Below are 18158 nucleotides of genomic sequence, written 5' to 3' on the forward strand. Positions count from 1 at the left end.
TCAAATGTTTTGAACACGAGCGCACAGATGTAGCGGATGCTACTTCACTTGAACACTTTCAGAAGCCAAGGTCTCAACTAAATCTTCGATGTGCAAAGGGCAGGTAGCCGAAAGACTGAGAGATAGAGAGTCGAGAAAGCGTCGAGATCAACAGCAGTGTCACTTGCAAAGATGATGGGAACTGTTTACCAGCAATGTAATGTTTGATTTGATAGAATGTACAAAGAGATTTTGGGATATACAAGAGCTAAACAACAACACCGTTTCTATATGCAGATTCCTAAGACAACCAATGCCCCGAGAAAAGCTCGGTGGGCAACTGCAGCGCAACGCTTACTTATGCATGTTCGCGACTCGATCGATCAAATGTTCCAAGCAGACAATGATGCGCTTAGCAAGAGGCAGCGGCATCAGTAGAGGCGGCAGCGGAAGTGGTGGCAACGGAAGAAGAAGCAGATCCGGGAGCGCCGCCGGGAGCAGTGCCGTTAGGGGGGGAGCCACCGCCGCCGCCGCCAGAGTTGGAGTTAGCAACACCACCCTCGGCGTAGAGAGAAGCAGCGGGGGTGACGGTCTGGGCTTGGGTGGTGTTGATACCGAAGGCCATCCAGGCGAAGAGGCCGTCAGTGATGCTGTTGCCGAGAAGGGTGTACTCCATGACAGGGTCGACGCCATCGGTGGCAGCCTCCTCGCTCAGGATGGAGTCGTCGGCGTTGGTGGTGAGCTCCTGGGTGTTGGTGTTGTAGGGGGCAAAGGCCTCGACGGCAGAGATGAGGTCCTGGTCGAAGAAGGTCTGGCCGACGTGGGAGGCTGTGATGACGTTGCCGAGAGTGTTGTTGGCGTAGACAGTGGCGTTCTGGTGAACCATCAAGTGGATGTGGGTGGCACGGGAAGTGTAGTGACCGGGGAAGATGGACTCGAACTGAGCGACACCGTCGGAGTCGGTCTCCTGGATACCGCGGAGCCAGGTCTTGTCGATGTTGGTCGTGTCGGAGGAGTCACCGTTGCTGGAGGCGACGATGCCGGAGTAGACACCGGTGGAGTTGCAGTGCCACATCTCGAGGTAGACGTTGGGGACGGGCTCGCAAGTGTCGACGTCAATGACCTGGTAGTCAAGGACGATGTCGACACCCTCCTGCTCCTCGATAATGTTGCGCCGGACATACTCGCCAGAGACGTCTGTGAGAAACTATTAGTAAATGATCGAAGGGGAATGCAGCTTATTGGTTGATGGCTTACAGTAAGGGCCCTGGGTAACCTCGGGGGTCAAGACGCAAGAGTTGTTGCCGGAGAAGAGAGTAGCGGCGTCGGTGTTCAGGGTGTAGCCGAGCTCGGTGGAGTTGTGGCTCTCGGCGAGGACGGAGTCGGCATCACGCTTGATGCTGCGCTTCTGGCGGGCCTGGGTAAGCTGAGCGGAGCGGCGGGCGACGTTGCGGGCGGTGACACCGCGAGCAGCGAGCTTGTCGGCGCAGTGGGCAAGGTTAGAGCGCTTAATGGTGCTCAAGAAAGCGCGGCGCTCGGCAATCTCCTCGGTGAGATCGTGGCCGGGGTGAGCAACGGCGCCGGAGAGGAGGGCGAGGCCGGAGGCGACGGTTGAGAAACGCATCGTTGCGGTTGTTGTGAGAGCAAAAAGATGGAAAGCTTTGCTAAAGGTGTTTATACGATTTGTCGAAGTGAACAAGAGGGTATTGTTGGAAGTGAAAGCGAAAGGTGTGTTGGTGAAGAGCTTCTTTCTGGTTTCTCGGTGGCTTCGACCTTGGGTTATTATACTCGACGAGATGACATTCTGATCTACGGTCAAGGTCAACATCCCTCCCCCACGAACCGCGTCAGTGCCATAGCCATGATGGCAGTTCGTCGCATGAGTACAAACTGTGGAGCTCAACTCATATCGCCATCACCGTACCAAGCCTCGTTGACTCGGGAGACGTGGACAGTGGCCCCGGGAGGCTTTCGATTGCGTGGGCTGCCCGTTGCGGCTACGGAGTTAGCGTAGAGAAGAGCCATCCCAGTAGCCCAGTCCCAGACCCAGCCAACGTCAACATCTTCTTCTGTGGGGTCATAGCAGCCTCGGTAGTATTAACGGTAGGTGGGATAGTTGTGTGGACGACGACTACGAGTACGTTGCCCCCTTTGCCCCTTACTCTCTCTGGAGCAAAGACCATCCTCCCATCGTCAATTGCTTCTAGGTACAACGCCTTGGCAGGGGCTTAATCTCTACCGTTTTGGTGTAGTGGCCAGTGACGTCTTGGGCATAACAAATCAGCCTCGGGCACATCTCCACATAGTCTAATTTTTACTCCCTTTCATCCCGGTTCCTCAGTCACTGAGTGACCGGAGGGTCCCCGGTCTGCTCAGTCTAAGCATCCGGACGTGGCCCTACGCGCAAGCTTTCGGGACACAGTGGAGTCGGCGCCGCCGTTTAAGCCTCCTTTTCTGCGTTGTCCTGGTCCGTCGACGGAGCCGCCCTCCCACAAGCCGAAGCAAATTCTCCCCGCCCTTGGACCAAAGCCGCTGTCGAGACGCGTCCACACGCAGCCATTGTCCAATCAACGCTGACTTGTTGTTTAACTGACGCTGTAAAAATAGACTTCGGCGCAGCATGGGCTTCCCGTCTTCGGGTTGTTTTCCCCTAACCCCCCTGACACCTTTAACATCCGTCACGTTGAACTGTGAACATCAATGGGGTTCAAAACTATCTGCCCAATGAGCTTATCCTGTATGCGAAAAATGCCTTGCATCGAGAGGCTTCTGTGCCCGGACCACAGGTAGATTTTCTTTTAGAAAGGTCAGCCGAGGTTCGTGCTTGACGTAGTTGTACTGTTGTAGATTACGGTGTTTTAACACAGCGGAAAGTCTTAAGTTGCTCAGCCCGGGTTGCGGGGGGCGGCCTGGACCAGCTGCGCGTTTGCTACAGCAAGCACCCCAATTCCCAACTCAGTCAATGTTGCCGTCGGACTTTACAGGTACGCTTCGGGGTCTCCAGACTCTTGGCTACTTGGTATGCTCAAGTTGAGGAAGCAGAATAGAAGGCCAAGGCTTCAAGGATCCGGCATCACGGTTGGTCAAGATTGAATGGGATCACATCCATTCTAAGCTGTCTTGAAATCGCGAACGCCGTGAACCTCTGGATGGTCGAAACAAGGTCGCAAACGGAACAGAACAGTTTCCTGTTTCGTCCCATCTCATCACCGATCACCCGGTTCGAATTACCGGATGGCAGACAGGTTTGCATGTTTCCTGCACGCGCGTACACTCGAAGAGACTTTGATTCTAGTGTCCAATGAGGGATCAGTGACGGATCGAGCTACCAGCATCACAGCGATACCCTTGATCGAGGCCTTGCTGGCGAAGCACCTCGTGGGCAAACAGCCAATGAACCTGATGCAAATGTCAGCTGAACTATTGACTCGTCATCTAAACCCTTCAATGTGCCCTGTTCCAAGTGCCTTGTGCACAGCCGAATTGACCTCTTCCATCTTGTCTGATAGTTGACGATGGCCGATCAGTCGGTATGCACGGTTGGTGGGTGAGCAACACAACATTCCATTCAATGGCAAATGAGGTGCTCCCGAATCGTCAGCTCTCCACGCAAGTTGGGCACGATTGGCTTCCTCGAAATTGAGATACAAGCATATTCGGAAGGGAAGCGGGAGGCTTTCGACGGGGTATGGACTATGGACGAACCCGGCCTCGCCCACATGCAGTGCACCGACAGGCTGCTTAGACTTTTTCCACGGAAGGGATCTGGAACGCGCAATCATGATCCCTAATCCAGTGATTGCGTTACAGAAGCCCCCCTTTTTTTTCGTTTTTCTTTTACAATCCTACGGTCTAGCTCTACAGCCCGGTCTACTATGTACATTCGGTACTAATTAACGAATGCGAATATTCGTAGCAGTACCCAGTTCATCACCTGCAGGCGTACCAGGTAGTGGACTAGTTTATCGGTGGATGCGATACAGTGATGAGAGAGGACGGATAACTCATCTTACGTCTTAAAATTTCTCTCAGAGAACCCAGTGGGGGAAGCAGAAGACCCCAACACAAAGAGTTAGGTCTGGACGGATTTGGTGGACGCTGAGCCTTCGAGGGCTGGACACATTGCTTGGCAACTTGGCAAAAAGATCATCCCGTCTCTCTGACCCAGAGCCTCTGCCTTTGCTACGATACTATGTGTATGTCCATTGGGACGGAATACAGATCGGGAGTGTCCCGACGAATGATGACTGATCCAAGCAAATGGAAAGGTCTTCGTGACGTACTGCAGTGCCTGACCAAGTGTTGGTTTGCATAGCCCCCGAAAACACCGAACGTTGGCGCATTGTCAAGAGTCAAGAATTTAGAGTAACAAGGTGCAAAATACAGGGTTTCGACGGGAAGTGGGAACACAAACAGACTACGTACCCGGAGCCTAAGCCACACCATCATGCGCTCCGTAGCCTCCGCTCCGTCGATCGTTGCTGACGGCGGACGCTCAAGGGCCCAACGTTGACGCGTCGCGCTATCGGAGCCTCTCCCCATTCCATCCATCCCACTCGGCCGAACAACGACGGACTGGAACTTGTTAACGACCGTCAGGCAGATTCTGAGAAAGGGCATTTGTCATACAGCAGTCGCTATGGCGGGGCCACGAATAGATGTGGACGATCAGGACCAACCGTTGTCTTCGATACAGTCGGCTGGTGGGCAATCCCTTGTCCGTCAGCTCCTGGAGATCCAGACCGCTACCATCGAGCAATCGAAATCACTTCATTTCATTCAGAACCTCGACTGTCTGTATCTTGATAAAAGCCGAAAGCGCCCCCCACAAACCCGCGATTCAGCATCTGAAGATGATAACTCCTCCGTGTGGCTCCGCAGACGCGGCCTGAATGCCCTCAAGGAACCGAACTATGTAGCCGTGTCTTGGACATGGGGGATTTCAGAACCGTACGAGGACTCTGCAGCCGGCCACCATCTACTCAAAGTTTCTAAAGGGGAACTCAAACCTTCTGGAGTCCGAAACCGGGTATTTGACCGCATACGCCGATACACAGAAGCCCAGCCTCGCCTACAATATGTATGGATAGACATGCACTGCATCTGCCAGGAGCCAGGCCCGGAGAAGACTCGGGGCATGCAGGCAATGGACATGGTCTACAAGCTAAGCAATCACCCAATTGCTCTTCTTGCACGACCGATCGAATCGCGTGAAGAGCTTTGCCTTCTCGCAGACATTCTCCACGGCAACTTTGTATCAAAACAGGCTTCCGGGGATTTCCGCCTAAAGTCCATGACACAGGGTGCTCTGGATCGGCTTCGTGAAGCCTTGTCCCTTCTCAATGCCATAACCTCCGATCTTTGGTGGACAAGAGCCTGGACTTTTCAAGAGAACTATCGTTGCGATGGGAAGATGACGTTACTCATCTCTCACCCAAAGGATGATAAAATATTCAGGGAGAAAAGAAAGAACAGAGAAATTTTCGGTAAGGTTATTGGCGACTTGTCGATCTCATCTCGAAAGTTCCAGACAGAATCCACAAAGATGTGCCAAGCCTGCATAATTACAGAGAGGGAGTACGGCGTTTCCGGTCTGTCCGATGTTGCCGAACGAATTCTCAAGACAGCTCCCAATTACGAGTTCCTATTACGGGAGACCATGCCCGACGGACAGTATTTGGCCCGCTGGTCACAGTCGCCGAGAACCATTAAGGACATCGAGTCCCGCGGCAGCAAATTCTGCCACGACAGATTGGCCATAGTCGCAAATTGCTGCCAATACTCCATCAGGCTAGATGACGCCATCCTCCGGCAAGGATCGCACAGTATGAGTCTATCTATGCTCGCCCTCTACCTACTGAATGGGGAGATTATGGCAAACGCATGTGAAGAGAAGGATGATCGTCTCTTAGTAAGATGCCGGAGTCAAACAGTTGCCGACTTCATCGCAGACCAGTCGTTCGATGGCTTCTGTCCACCTCTGCTGAGACGGCCTCTTATCTACAACAACGGTTGCCGGTTCATCGATGTTCGGCTTACTGAGGAGGGTTTAAAGACTTCTGGCCATATCTGGAGGCTCTATCGTACCATACCCACGGAGCAATTCGCCTTCTCGACTCCAATAAATCGAAGCCAGCATAGCCAATGGAGACGCCGTAGGCACACCATGGAGCGGCTTGCCGAGCTACGAGATGCCTTAGATGAACTCGGATATGAGTCACTGGTGCAAAAGCTGACACGGTTTCTTGACGCGGACATGCGACCTAAGGAGAAGGAATCCTTCTCCCAAAAGTACATGTGGACGATGGCTAGGATGGTCGTTGCGGCAATGGATGCGCATAAGCCATTGGTGCTGGGTGGTCTGCTCGATCACCAGCACTTCCAATATACTGGGATTTTCGTGCTGGAAGATCTCGAAGACGAAGAAGAATATGAGGATGAAGATGACTTCTTTCAAGAAGAAGAAGCCCACGCCAGCGACGATTCAGAGTACGCGAGCGACTCAGAAGAGAGTGAAATGCAAGGAGAAGATGACGATGAAGTGGAGGTCGGGGAATTACACGAGCATGTCTACATTTTCACTTCTTCCAAGCCGATGATAGAGTCGTCGGGGACATTGTATCCAAACGACATTGATAAGCACGTGTCGATTGAGGTACATGGAGACAACTTGAGACCAAAGGACTTTAGCCCGGAGTCAGTGCCCAAACTTCTTATCAAGCGTTGGGTACATGGGCTTTGTTTCTTCCAGAAGCACTCCCGTCGATCGGTAGTATTCCCATGGCATCCCGCGTTGAAAGGATACCCTCAGACATGAACGCTACATTCACTCGACGCAAATACCATTCTTCAATCCAAGAAGGCTAGTCATTTTGGTCATCACCTAGTACTTGGTCATCATTATTCTCAGGTGTCATTCTATGCTATTCAATGGCCTTGAATCCGGGGGCTTGATAATAGCGCTGAAATCTGCTGGACAAAAGATACAGTTTCCTGACTTGGGGCTGCCGAAATTGTTGACTTGAGAAAAACTACGGACAACATTGAGCTATTTGATGCCACCATGAATACGAGTACATAGCCTCACATCATTACTCCTCGTGAGTTGGCTACTTTTGGCGAAGTCTTTGATATTGAGCTGTGTATCGGCATAAGCTCAATTTCCAAGCTCCAAGACATAGTGAGCTAGGGGGAGCAGGTCACGCTGCCGTTGTTCTCAATACAGCGCCAGTTGTTCGGGTATCGCTGAAGAATGACCCAGTTGCCATAGTCGTCACAGACCGCAGGAAAGACGTTCGATCTACATCAAGAGATCAGTCCAAGTACATGTCGGGGGATAGGGGGAAGAGACAGACCTGCATTGATAAAGGCCTGGGGTGCATTGCTGAGCTGCAGCAAGTGCTGCGACGAAGGCGACGAGAGATACCATAGAGAAGCGCATTTTGACTGAATATATGTTAATCATGATGTTTTAAAAGATTGACTCGCTGTTTCTGTTTAACTCTTTACCTTTTGTGATGATGACTTGGTTATTGAAGACAAGAGATGACGTGTGTGTTCAAGGTTTTGTGGTTTTGACTGAGCATCAACCTAAGATCAAGGAACAATTTACAGTCTTATAATCTAGTTCACAGGTGAGCTGAAGTTAAAACATTTCATGATTGGAACGACTGCGGTTACTCAATCCAAATACGCCATGACGCCCGTCCTCTCCTTCCCAGGCAGCATCATATCAGTTGCCGTGCCTTTACCATGATCCTCGTCCAACAATTTGCCGCCAAAGACAAGTATGTTATGTGCCTTGTGTGATGCTAAAACGACTAGGATATAGGTACGAGATGCTCAATTGCGCCATCGTTTCCAGAGTCTGACTTGACGCAAACCTGTCGGCAGGAGTCAGCTTCAGGCCGTAAGCCTCATCATCCCGCTCGAATGCGAGTCGTCAAGTGTGCTGAGGTCGCCGATAACTGTAAATAGGTCACCGATGTGTATAAGAAGGTTCCCGAAGACCTGCCAATTTCAGGTATAAGAGAAAGGTTGGGTTCCACAAGGCGGGTAGGGTTAATGTAGTTGAACGCCTAGTCCTTGGCTAACTCTAGGCAGCAGCTTCGTAACGCCCAACTGAGCATAGTGATCCGGTAAGCAGATCCTTCGATCGGAAGCGACTACACGATTTCGTTTGAACGAGATTGAATTGCTTGCGGTTTCCGAGAGCGAGAGGTTTGGGGAGGCACATCGCGGTAGGAGACGTTTTTCACTACGGTTGGGTTGCATTGCCAAAGTGTGTGCTGCCAGTGTTGGTATTCCTTCCACAGGGAAGTTGGTTCGAACCGTAGGGTCCTGGGGGTGACGAAGTATCAATATCTCTGTATTGATTGATTCTTCGTAAGGAGTAGAAGGGAGATTCCAACCGGAGGTTGGGTGGGTAGTCGAGGTCTAAGTGTACCCCCTCGAGGTGGCCCATGCTCTGCCCCTACTCGCGGCCGAATTGGACTTCCAATCCGACAGCCAGCAATTTCAGCTATCACCGTTACGCATGCCAGCTGACTACTCAAGTAGAAAAAGCCATGAACTCCCAATGGCTTCTGAGCATCTCGTTTGAGTACACGTATTGTGACTCGGACAATGATCAATGAAAATTTCGCTGCCGGATCTCTGAAGGATGTAGACAAGGCCGAACCTACATCAACATGTGGAGGATTTGATTCTCCTCTGTTGACTCCAAACCTGCTGATTCTACAGACGTGCACGTTATCAAATTTCACAAAACAAATACTAAATGAGCCTTGATGGTAAAAGTCGTAAAAGAAAATGTAACTTCAGTGTTCGAAGAGATATGGACCTCTAGAGTTGTGCCGTGGCAAATCGAGACTTACCTTAAATCTAAGTACATTCAACGCTACAGATCGTCATCGACTAAGCGGCACTGGGTAGAATGACGCGGTTGTAGAAGAAACGTCTCGAAGACGACCTGAAAGTGCTCCGGTGGGTAACTTCACAAAGCGGGAACCGCCGCGCTTTCTTAGACCACCCAAGTTCGGAATAACTTGGCTTCTAGTTTGAGAATGGGATATGGCAGCCGCGTCTTGAGCTATCGCAACTGCCGTAGAAGCATAGCTGTTTATTCTGTTGGCAAGCATCGAGTTACAAGTAGATAGCAGCGCCTATCGTCCATAACCTCCTCTTGGTGTAGTTGGTTCATCACGTTCGACTGTAACAGTTTATCCACATCCATCGAAAGGTCTCTAGTTCGATTCTGGAAGAGGAGATAGGCAACTGTTCTTTGGTTTAACCTCTTAAATCAGGTATCTGATCATAATGGTTCTCGAATTCAAAGAATTGACTGTGATTCAAACGCTCTAATTCGGAGCTATTTTTTCCCCATCATTCTTGTGCGATAATTCAGCGTGATGAGAGTGGGGCGGTCCTCCTCTGACTTGACTCCATTTTCAGCATCGCGGTGGGACCTAGAGACGCTGCCACCCGCTACTTCGAACTCAGGACTTGTTGCACATCATCCCGATGGCATCGAAAAGTCAAAGCAACCTGAACTAAACAGCTGTGAGCAAAACGCAGAATTGGCGCCTGGACAGTAGCTGACGTCGATTCATGTCAAAAGCCTCATATTTGTTGGATTACCAGGAGATCGCGACATGGTCGTAAATTTGCGTTGTTGCTGCCAGGCCACACAGGCTGGCATCCAGCATAGGAGACAAGTTTCAGCTGATCTTATTCGTCGTCAAGGAGTGGCGGCTACAGTTACCCAATGTGGGTAGCGATCCCCACGCGTATGTAGAACAGCAAATTGTGAATTGTGCGAGCGCTATTATGAAGAATTCATTAATTCCTCTGTCTCCGTATTATGTTTGTCCTGCTTAGATAATCACGGTCAATCACGGTGTGCCGGGATCGCGCGGCGCCGCCTGTCTCCGGTGGGTTTATCGGAGGAAACCCGCTTTGCCCAAGTTGTAAACAAACTTTACCTGCATGTTATACATGTAGAGTTCAGCTGTTAATATAGCCTATTCACTTCGATTGTTCCCCTAAGTCTCTTATGGGTCAAATGCTTCCCCGCGGCACGTGATGGTGTATGTGACAACTGTCTGACGCGATTACTACGTGCAGATTTTACTCCGTCCATGTCGTAAAAGTAGATGTCGAAAGCCAATTGCGATTGGGTTACGCCATGAAGCGCTGTACCAAAGAACAACCATCCCATAATCACATTACATTGCATTGTGAGAGTCCTTGCCTCGTTATTTACGTAGCACTTGACGACGGCTCCTTACCATTCCAATACAGACGATAAGAATTTATCAGACTTTGGTGGTTTTGGTAGGGTTTCCTGAACGGTGTGACTACATGTAGACCTTAGACCTGGACTTGTAGTACCTAGCCTGTAGGTGTCATGCACTATCACTAGACCATAGAAGTATCACATGCGATCCCACTTCACCACGTCTACTTTGGACTAGAAATACTGCGCGTTGATAGATGCAACTGTTCATCGTCGAATTTCTGCTCAGGCTTGCATCTACGTTAGGTCGTTGACTGGTTCTTTGTGGCCTCTCCGACTAAGACGGACTCCGACGGACACACGTTCGGAACACAGCTCGGAATACGTCGAGGCATCACGACACTGAACACTCAACGGGCGATGTCGGGACTTTCAATAGCCTTGGCAAATGGTGAAATTTGGACCTCATGAGACTGTCGAGTATCTGCATTCCGAGAGGTGCAGAGATCTTGGTGTTAGCTACCGGAATGGATTTGTGGAGGACCAATCACTAAGCGGCAATGCTATCCCAATTGGGCCATGAAGTGCGCCGCCAGCGGTTTCAGATGATGTGCAGAGGAGGGAGTCGAAGGAACAGTCACAGTCAGGAGAGAAGACTTTCCGTATAACACTTACGTTGGTTCTTCACTCCTTCATTTATATATCGACTGTTTCAATTCCCTCGTAATCATGGCAAGGAGGTATGCCCTATCATCCAGGCTCGTGCCTAACTTCGCTGCAAATTATCAGCGACTTTTCCGTTGATTTTCGATTACCTCCCTTTGTTATCCAAACATGGCAGACTGGGAACAGATCGCCCGCGAGCACCGAAAGGAACAGAAGGAGAAGATTCCGTCAGCATGGCTCTTGGACAATGACAAGTTAGACCAGCTTCGCGGCGCCGGCACGACAGAAGAGGGTCGCCTCATCGGTCTCCAAGCAGCAAAGAACTCGGGCATTCTCGACAGCAGAGAAATCGACATAACCGAGAACTACACGGCTCGCGAGCTAGTGCGGTACCTTCGGCTGGGAGCACTCAGCGCCGAGAAAGTGGCAACTGCGTACTGCAAGCGAGCAGCCGTTGCCCAGCAGTTGGTGAGTTTGTTATTAACCACCCACGGGACAGAAGCAACGGGCTAATGTTCTCTTATTGTCAGACTTTCTACCTCACCGAGATATTTTTCGAAGACGGAATCGAAAGAGCTCGATGGCTCGACCAGCAGTTGCGAGAAACTGGCAAAGTCCTTGTTCCCCTCCATGGCTTGCCAATCAGTCTCAAGGTAGGATAACAACAAAGGGGCTCTGAAACCGCATTCACCTGGCAACAACGACTTATTCCAAACAGGACAGCTTCCACGTAGATGGACACTCTGCGACAGTGGGCTATGTCGAGTTCGTCAAGCAAGCCCCTCCCAAAGGCAATGCGGCTCTTGTCAAGCTGCTTCTTGACGCAGGAGCGGTTCTCTAGTAAGTTGGGTAATTGACAGATACATTGCTTAGATAGGAAGGTCTAATGACAGGATCTTTTGCTACCTACTTAGTTGCAAGACCAATATTCCACAAACAATGATGGTAGCGATTTACCCTACATAGACATAACATCGCTTTGACAACATTCGCTAAAGTGATCTGTCCAGACTTGCGATTCCGAGAACAACATCTTCGGCCGAACACTCAACCCGCACAATACCAAGTTGACAGCCGGTGGCTCAAGTGGAGGCGAGGGGGCGCTCGTAGCGTTCCGTGGATCACCTTTGGGCATCGGTAGCGATCTGGCCGGTTCCGCACGCATCCCAGCTTTCTGCTGCGGCTTGTACGGCTTCAAGGTAACCGTGGATCGTGTACCTTTCTCAGGGCAGTCTCTCTCCCCATGGCCGATCAACTGGATGTCGACTGTCATGCTCGCTCTCGGTCCGTTGGCCACTTCAGCCGACGACTTGTCGCTCTTCATGGAGGAAGTTGTGACTAGGCTCAACCCGTGGAAGCACGACGGCACCGCGATCAATCTCTCCTGGAGAAGCCTCGACGAGCCTCGATCGAAACCCTTGACGATCGGCATCTTGCCCGAAGATCCCGAATATACTCTACACCCTCCTGTACGCCGGAGTCTGGCTGAAGCAGCATCCGCTCTCGAGAAAGCTGGACACAAAGTTGTACATCTTGCACCTGAGGCCAAGCGTAACGCGGCTCTTGGTGCGAGAATCTCGTATCAATACTTTAGCATCTCTGCACCAGCTGTTGCCGACTTTGGAGAGCCTTTCGTTGCCTCTGCTGCCAAAGGAATGCACCCATTCTCTACCGGAGACTTCCCTGTGGATCCAAAGCTGGATATCCCGAGCCAGTTTATAGGACTGAACATGGCTCGCGCAGCTTATGCCCAATCATGGAGCCAGACCTAGCAACAACACGATCTTGACATTGTATTGGCTCCTGGTGCATTATGCACAGCCGTCCCACACGACACTTTTGGCCTCCCCGTGTATACAGTCATGTGGAGTTTGATTGACGTGAGTGTTGATTGCTCCGCTGGATGCTTAGAAATTTCCGGAAGCATTCTAATAGGTCGCTAATGTAACCTCAAACAGTACCCTGCTGCAGTCATTCCCTTTGGCACTGCATCCGCGACGCGAGACTCTGAGCCACAAAAGGCCATCGCGGAGTTTGTGCCTGATTGTAAGATCCCTCCCCAGCCTTCAGAGATAAGAAACTTGCGCTGATGTTTCTTACCTTTAACTTTGAAGATATCCCCGAAGCTACTGATGGCGCACCTTGTGCAGTCCAGGTTATTGCGCCAAGGTTCCGCGATGAAGAGTGTTTGGAAGCTGTCGGCATCATTGACAAGATCCTCAACGCTCGACATCAATAAGAGCATCGCACAACTACTTAGCCGGTAACGCGCGTGTGGACAACACGTAGATTTTGCTAACCCACACTCCACTCTCAAGATAAAAACAATGCTACAGCCACTGCATAGAATAAAGAGATCCCCAGTAACTACCATCGGAAACTACCGAAGAGGGCACTTGTGATCCGCCATTGCCGTCATTGTCAGCCTTTATCAAGGTCTGCGGAAATCTACTACGCACCGGTTACCGTGCGTGGGGTCAGCAGTGCTACACTCTAGTGGCCACCTATACTCGCTAACCAGTGCGGTCTAACTTTGATGTTCCCAGCCCTGAATCATGCTGGGGAATCCATAGTCTGTGCTCCGTTTGGCCGGTTCCAATGTCCCCTGAATCGTAGCCACAGAGGCTAAGGCTCCGTGCCGGCATCTTTGTCCAATCTACTTTTCCGTGTCTGCATGTGTATGTGTATTTTGGAGAAAACATCTATTTCCAACGGCTACGAAGTCCATCTTGAACCGTCATTCTCGAGATTTGAAAGAACAAGATGCAACGCGCTCGTGGCGGTCGTATGAGCTGCCGGCGGCGGAAACGAAAGTGTGACCGCCGCCGTCCGTTCTGCGAAGCCTGCACCCAACGAGGGATCCAATGCCCTGGATACTCGACGCCCCTGCGCTGGGTAGACGGTGCTGCGAACCATCCTGCTGTTGGCGAAGGTAGCGGTAGCACCGGCAGTCCTGCAGAATCCAACAGTATCCCAAGCCAGGTCGCCCTCCCGAGTCGTCCTAGCCCTCACATTCAGACGACACATATTACGGATGAGCTCTTCCATAAGTGTATGTTGCAACTGCGTCGGTGCTGACTCGATAGGATATCCGCATAGCAAGGTCGCTAACAGGGAGTGACGCTCACAGTTCTCCGCACAGGCCTCATGGGCTTTTACAGTACATCGGTGTGCTCATGGGTCCAGCCGTTCTTGTTGAGATGTCTGCCAAGAGTAAATCTCTTGTGCTACTATCTTCTGCTATTCAAGCCTATCTCAATGAAGGCAGTTCAGATATGTCTGTCTTCTCTATGGAGTACATTGACACTGCTCTGAAGGAGTTTCGGCGCGAAATCGTGGTCCACTACGACGTCATGCCAGCTGCCACAGCCTGCTCTGGCGTATTACTCTGTGATCTCCAAGGAAGTCGCTCCGGCGATAACCAACTAATTCCGGCGGACCCTAGGATCCATCACATGGTGCCTATTGAATGAAGATATCCAGACATGGCATAGATCTTTCAGCTAATCGAAGGGATATCAACAGTTCCTTCAAGCTCAGCCATGTACACCGGTCATTGGCCTACTCGCCGAGACCTTTCATTTGAATACTTCCATGGCATATCTTAAACCCAATCCCGAGCATGACCTCTCAGTGCGACATGCCTTGGAGTTCATCGGCCTCATGGACATGCCCTGCCTCGTACTGGGGAGACAATGCCCCTCCATGGGTATTTGGCGACGTTTTCGAAAAGTTCAAGACTCCTGGAAGGGCGGAAGGGTTGGGGATTTGGAGGTCGTCACCGGTGTACCACAATCGCTCCTCGACATCTTCTCCGACACACCTTTCGAGACAGCTGAAGTTTCCATCAGTCGTTTTTGGGGATGGCCAGGTGAAATGGGTGAATATGTTCAGTGCTTGTTGTGGGATTGCTGGCGGTTTGCCGGACTGCTTCACATCCGCAGACGCGAACAACGCAGAAACGCCGCGCGAAAAGATGCCCAATTCGTCGGCGACGATCAGCAGGACGCGTCACCGAGTTCAGAAATTGTCTTGTATCGTCTGATATCAGGACTTCACCTCTCTGATGTGGCGTGCCAGCTGCCTGAGAACCAGCATCTATTGTGCCGAAATGGCATCGTATTCCCTCTGATAACGGCATGCCTCGAGACCAGGCTCCTCAAGCGACATCCTGACTGGAAGCAAACCGTGGATGAAGTACGCGCGGCTGCCGAGAAGAGATATCTCTTCCAACTAGCGAAAGCTACTTGGGAGGTTCTTGACGAGGCTTGGAAGGATGAGACAATGGAATTTGATGTGGATGCAGCAATTGCACGGAAAGGCCAGGAAGTGTCATTATTGTAAATTATTAGGGTTCCTTTGAGCATTCTGGAGCGTATTTATTGCAACATGATCTCACTTTCATCGTCATCTACGAGTAGTATTGGTGACCGTCTATTACAGTCTACAAGTACCCAACGCGAAGGAAACTGAGGTGATCAGCGCTTTGGACCAAATCGTGCGATGAACGTTCCTACAACCTGTCTACAAGTGTGACGATCTTTACACAGATGAGTGAACCACTCCTCCCCAGCCATACAGATTCTCCATCTCCTCTCCTAGGTTTTCTTTCCATCACCCATCCTCCTCTCCACCTTGTTCGTCAGATGCTTCTGGGCATCCTTGGAGAACAGGCACCCGACAATAGCAATAGCTCCGAAGCCCAGACTCGCCAGATAAACCGTCTCAAACGCCTTTGAGTACGCATTCGGCAGCACCTTTGCCACCGCAGCCTTGACAGCATTCGTCAAACCAGGGAAAGCGGCCAGCTTGCCGGCCTGGACTGCCTTAGCAAGGGCCGGGAGCTGGCTTGAAGGCAAGCCCGCAGCAATAGCTGGGCCGCGGATAGCTGCCGGAATCTCCGTTGCCAGGCGATTGGACAGGATCGTCGTGTAGACGGCGACGGCAATAGAGCCCCCGGCCGAGCGGATGGACGCCAACAGACCCGAGGCAAGGCCGATATCTGAGGGTTTGCAGAATAGGGGCGCCAGGGCGAGGGACGCCAGCTCGATGAAGCCCACGAAGAAGGGGCCTAGGATCGTGAGGGCGATTCCGGCGTTCAGCGTCTCAGGGGTCAGAGATGCAAGCGCTCCGACAAAGCCGACCATGCAGAAGGTCGAGAAGATAATCCAGTAGCGGACGTTGCCTCCCCATTTCACGATACCTCCAGCGCAAACTTGGCCAAGGGCCGTCGCGCTCGCCACGGTAGACTTGCACATGTTAGTCACTGATGAGGATGCAGGTTAGAGATCTTCTCACCGAAAGCCAGCCACCGTAGGTGATGTCGGTCGTGTACAGGGCCTGGACCTGTTGCGGCCACAGGAGAACGGCGGAATAGTAAAACACCTGTGATCGTGTTAGTATGTTCTTTCGGGGGAAATCTCGAACAAATGCTTACTGTAGCAACTGTTGCGCAGCAGACAAGTGCCATGAAACCTCGGTTGGCGAAGAACTTGACAGGAATAGCAGGATACTTCAGATCTGCAAAGGCTTCCCAGCAGAAGAGTGCCACCAGCAGGACAACACCGAGAATCAAACTCGTGATGGTAGCTGCCGAGTCCCAAGGGAACATGACGCCTCCCCATGATACACCCATGAGGAGGAGAGTGAGGCCAGAAGTCCAGAGGAAGATTCCAAGGTCTATGTAGTACGTCAGTATAGGAGAGTATCGGAGGTTCAGCAAATGAGTAAGCTTACAGTCAAGCTCCTTGAGCATCTCGCGCTTGGTCTTGCGGTCGTGGAGAAGCTCGAAGGTGGGTGGGTGATAGAAGAGGTACAACAGGACAATTGCGAGACCCACGGCGATGATGTTGATGTAGAAGCACCACCTCCAGCTCAAATTGGGGTTCTCGACGAACTTTCGGGCTGGAACTCAGTTAGCAACCATCCTATTATGGGCGTTTCGGCATCGACTTACCAACAAAAGGACCAAACGCGGAGATAGGGGCGTTGGTCAAGAAGATGAGGGACAAGACGACAGGGCGGTACTTGTTGGGAACCAGTTCGCCGACAGCGACGTTGAAGCTCAGCTGAACCGTCTCACCCAGGCCGTAGATGGCGGCACCAACGATGAGAGTCTCGACATTATGTGCAACAGCACACACAATGATACCGACAATGGCGACGACGTTGCCTCCGATGAAGAACCAGCGTCTGCCGAAAAGATCCGACAAGCGGCCCAGGATCGTATAGGTGAACGACAGCGAGAGGGTTCTGGCAATGTTGACCCAAGAGATATACGGACTCGGACCTATTTAGGGTGAGCATATGGCATCTTTAATGGCTTTACCACATAGACTCACCGATTTCAGCGTTGATGAATGTCAGCACGTTGGTTGGCAGGATCAGGAAGATGTATGCCGACATTGCTGAAAGACAAAACCCCTAGGATGAAATCAGTGAAGATTCAAATTTCAGCCATGATCTCGACAAACCGCCATAGCCCCGAGGAACTGAGGTGAGTAGTAGTAACCGGGAGGGAGGTCATCGCCGAGCGCCTCGGAACGGATCGAAGAAGCATCGTCTCGGTCGGTATCGCGGTCGAATTCACGGTACTTCTCCAGCGAAGCCCCATCGAACTCGCGATAGGACTCGTTCTTGGAAATATCCATGGCGGATGATCGGTATATCGATATGCGGGAACCAGCTCGCAGTATGTCGGTATTCGAATAGAAAGTCGTCACACAGATTTCGATGGGCGGGATCCTGCGCGCTCGAGGCCGTGCTCAAGTCTTATACAACCTCTCGCGTCCAACCTGCCATCTATAAACGTCGATGGAGGACTGTATATGTGCGGCGTAGTGTCGAAAAGGGTGGTTGACGAGCCAAGATCAAGCAGTGAGATGAACCCCAAGACATGCAATGCAGCCTTGGTCTGACCTGCTTGCTGTCTGTCTGCCTGTCTGTCTCTTAGCCCGCCCGCCCCTCCCTCTTCCACACGCAACGCGGCTTCACCGTCCCACGGCATACGCACACCAAGGTGTCCCCCGGAAGACTCGAACCTCTCTCTCCGAAACTCTTTCACGGAGTCTGGTTGTGCAGCCGGGGCCTCTCCCTGCGCCGGCCTGCGGGGAAGACCACCACACGACCTGAGCACAGCGATTTTGGGATTTCCGCATCTGGCTGCGACGGTAGTTCGAATCATTAGCTCGCTGCTGACTCAAAATGTTGAATCGGGATGGGACGTCGAGTTGGTGAAAAGGACTGCACCTTTGGGGGATTGATAGTTGAAACCCGT

General features: G+C 51.6%; 6 protein-coding genes and 1 non-coding gene across 7 annotated transcripts; 5 read left to right on the top strand and 2 right to left on the bottom strand.

Moving 5' to 3' along the window:
* Positions 1–391: 391 nt before the first annotated feature.
* On the bottom strand, positions 392–1603 carry BDP81DRAFT_321536 (Intradiol ring-cleavage dioxygenase; the record flags this gene model as incomplete). The annotated part of the gene is made up of 2 exons (XM_060584622.1): positions 392–1176; positions 1237–1603. 2 exons carry the CDS (start codon positions 1601–1603, stop codon positions 392–394), a joined length of 1152 nt encoding a protein of 383 aa, XP_060444316.1.
* A 3249-nt stretch (positions 1604–4852) lies between these two features.
* On the top strand, positions 4853–6778 carry BDP81DRAFT_290625 (uncharacterized protein; the record flags this gene model as incomplete). Its single annotated transcript, XM_060583063.1, has 2 exons — positions 4853–6379; positions 6527–6778. Coding segments are annotated over 2 exons (1779 nt in total), but the record flags the coding sequence as incomplete, so codon positions are not given.
* A 2379-nt stretch (positions 6779–9157) lies between these two features.
* BDP81DRAFT_t191 lies at positions 9158–9248 on the top strand. Its single transcript has one exon. It is a non-coding gene; the product is annotated as a tRNA-Tyr (tRNA).
* Positions 9249–11020: 1772 nt separating this feature from the next.
* On the top strand, positions 11021–13121 carry BDP81DRAFT_490676 (amidase signature domain-containing protein; the record flags this gene model as incomplete). Its single annotated transcript, XM_060595291.1, has 8 exons — positions 11021–11350; positions 11413–11535; positions 11601–11722; positions 11797–11827; positions 11893–12567; positions 12655–12762; positions 12841–12928; positions 12997–13121. Exons 1-8 carry the CDS (start codon positions 11051–11053, stop codon positions 13119–13121), a joined length of 1572 nt encoding a protein of 523 aa, XP_060444318.1. The 5' UTR covers positions 11021–11050.
* Positions 13122–13645: 524 nt separating this feature from the next.
* Positions 13646–14355, top strand: BDP81DRAFT_450566 (uncharacterized protein; the record flags this gene model as incomplete). Its single annotated transcript, XM_060592540.1, has 2 exons — positions 13646–13934; positions 13997–14355. The coding sequence occupies 2 exons, from the start codon at positions 13646–13648 to the stop codon at positions 14353–14355; spliced, it is 648 nt and encodes a 215-aa protein (XP_060444319.1).
* Positions 14004–15278, top strand: BDP81DRAFT_430153 (uncharacterized protein). Its single transcript, XM_060590583.1, has one exon. It carries the CDS (start codon positions 14477–14479, stop codon positions 15224–15226), a length of 750 nt encoding a protein of 249 aa, XP_060444320.1. The 5' UTR covers positions 14004–14476; the 3' UTR covers positions 15227–15278.
* Positions 15279–15370: 92 nt separating this feature from the next.
* On the bottom strand, positions 15371–17532 carry BDP81DRAFT_407301 (fungal trichothecene efflux pump; the record flags this gene model as incomplete). Its single annotated transcript, XM_060589006.1, has 7 exons — positions 15371–16131; positions 16181–16267; positions 16320–16561; positions 16619–16786; positions 16839–17171; positions 17224–17305; positions 17356–17532. The coding sequence occupies 7 exons, from the start codon at positions 17530–17532 to the stop codon at positions 15481–15483; spliced, it is 1740 nt and encodes a 579-aa protein (XP_060444321.1). The 3' UTR covers positions 15371–15480.
* Between the last annotated feature and the right edge of the window lie 626 nt (positions 17533–18158).

The sequence above is a fragment of the Colletotrichum phormii genome (assembly GCF_030913505.1).
Source record: "Colletotrichum phormii strain CBS 102054 chromosome Unknown BDP81scaffold_12, whole genome shotgun sequence".
Classification (NCBI taxonomy): domain Eukaryota; kingdom Fungi; phylum Ascomycota; class Sordariomycetes; order Glomerellales; family Glomerellaceae; genus Colletotrichum; species Colletotrichum phormii.

Coding starts and splice junctions, on each gene's coding strand:
- BDP81DRAFT_430153 (XM_060590583.1), top strand. CDS start 14,477: ATGGCATATCTTAAACCCAATCCCGAGCATGACCTCTCAGTGCGACAT.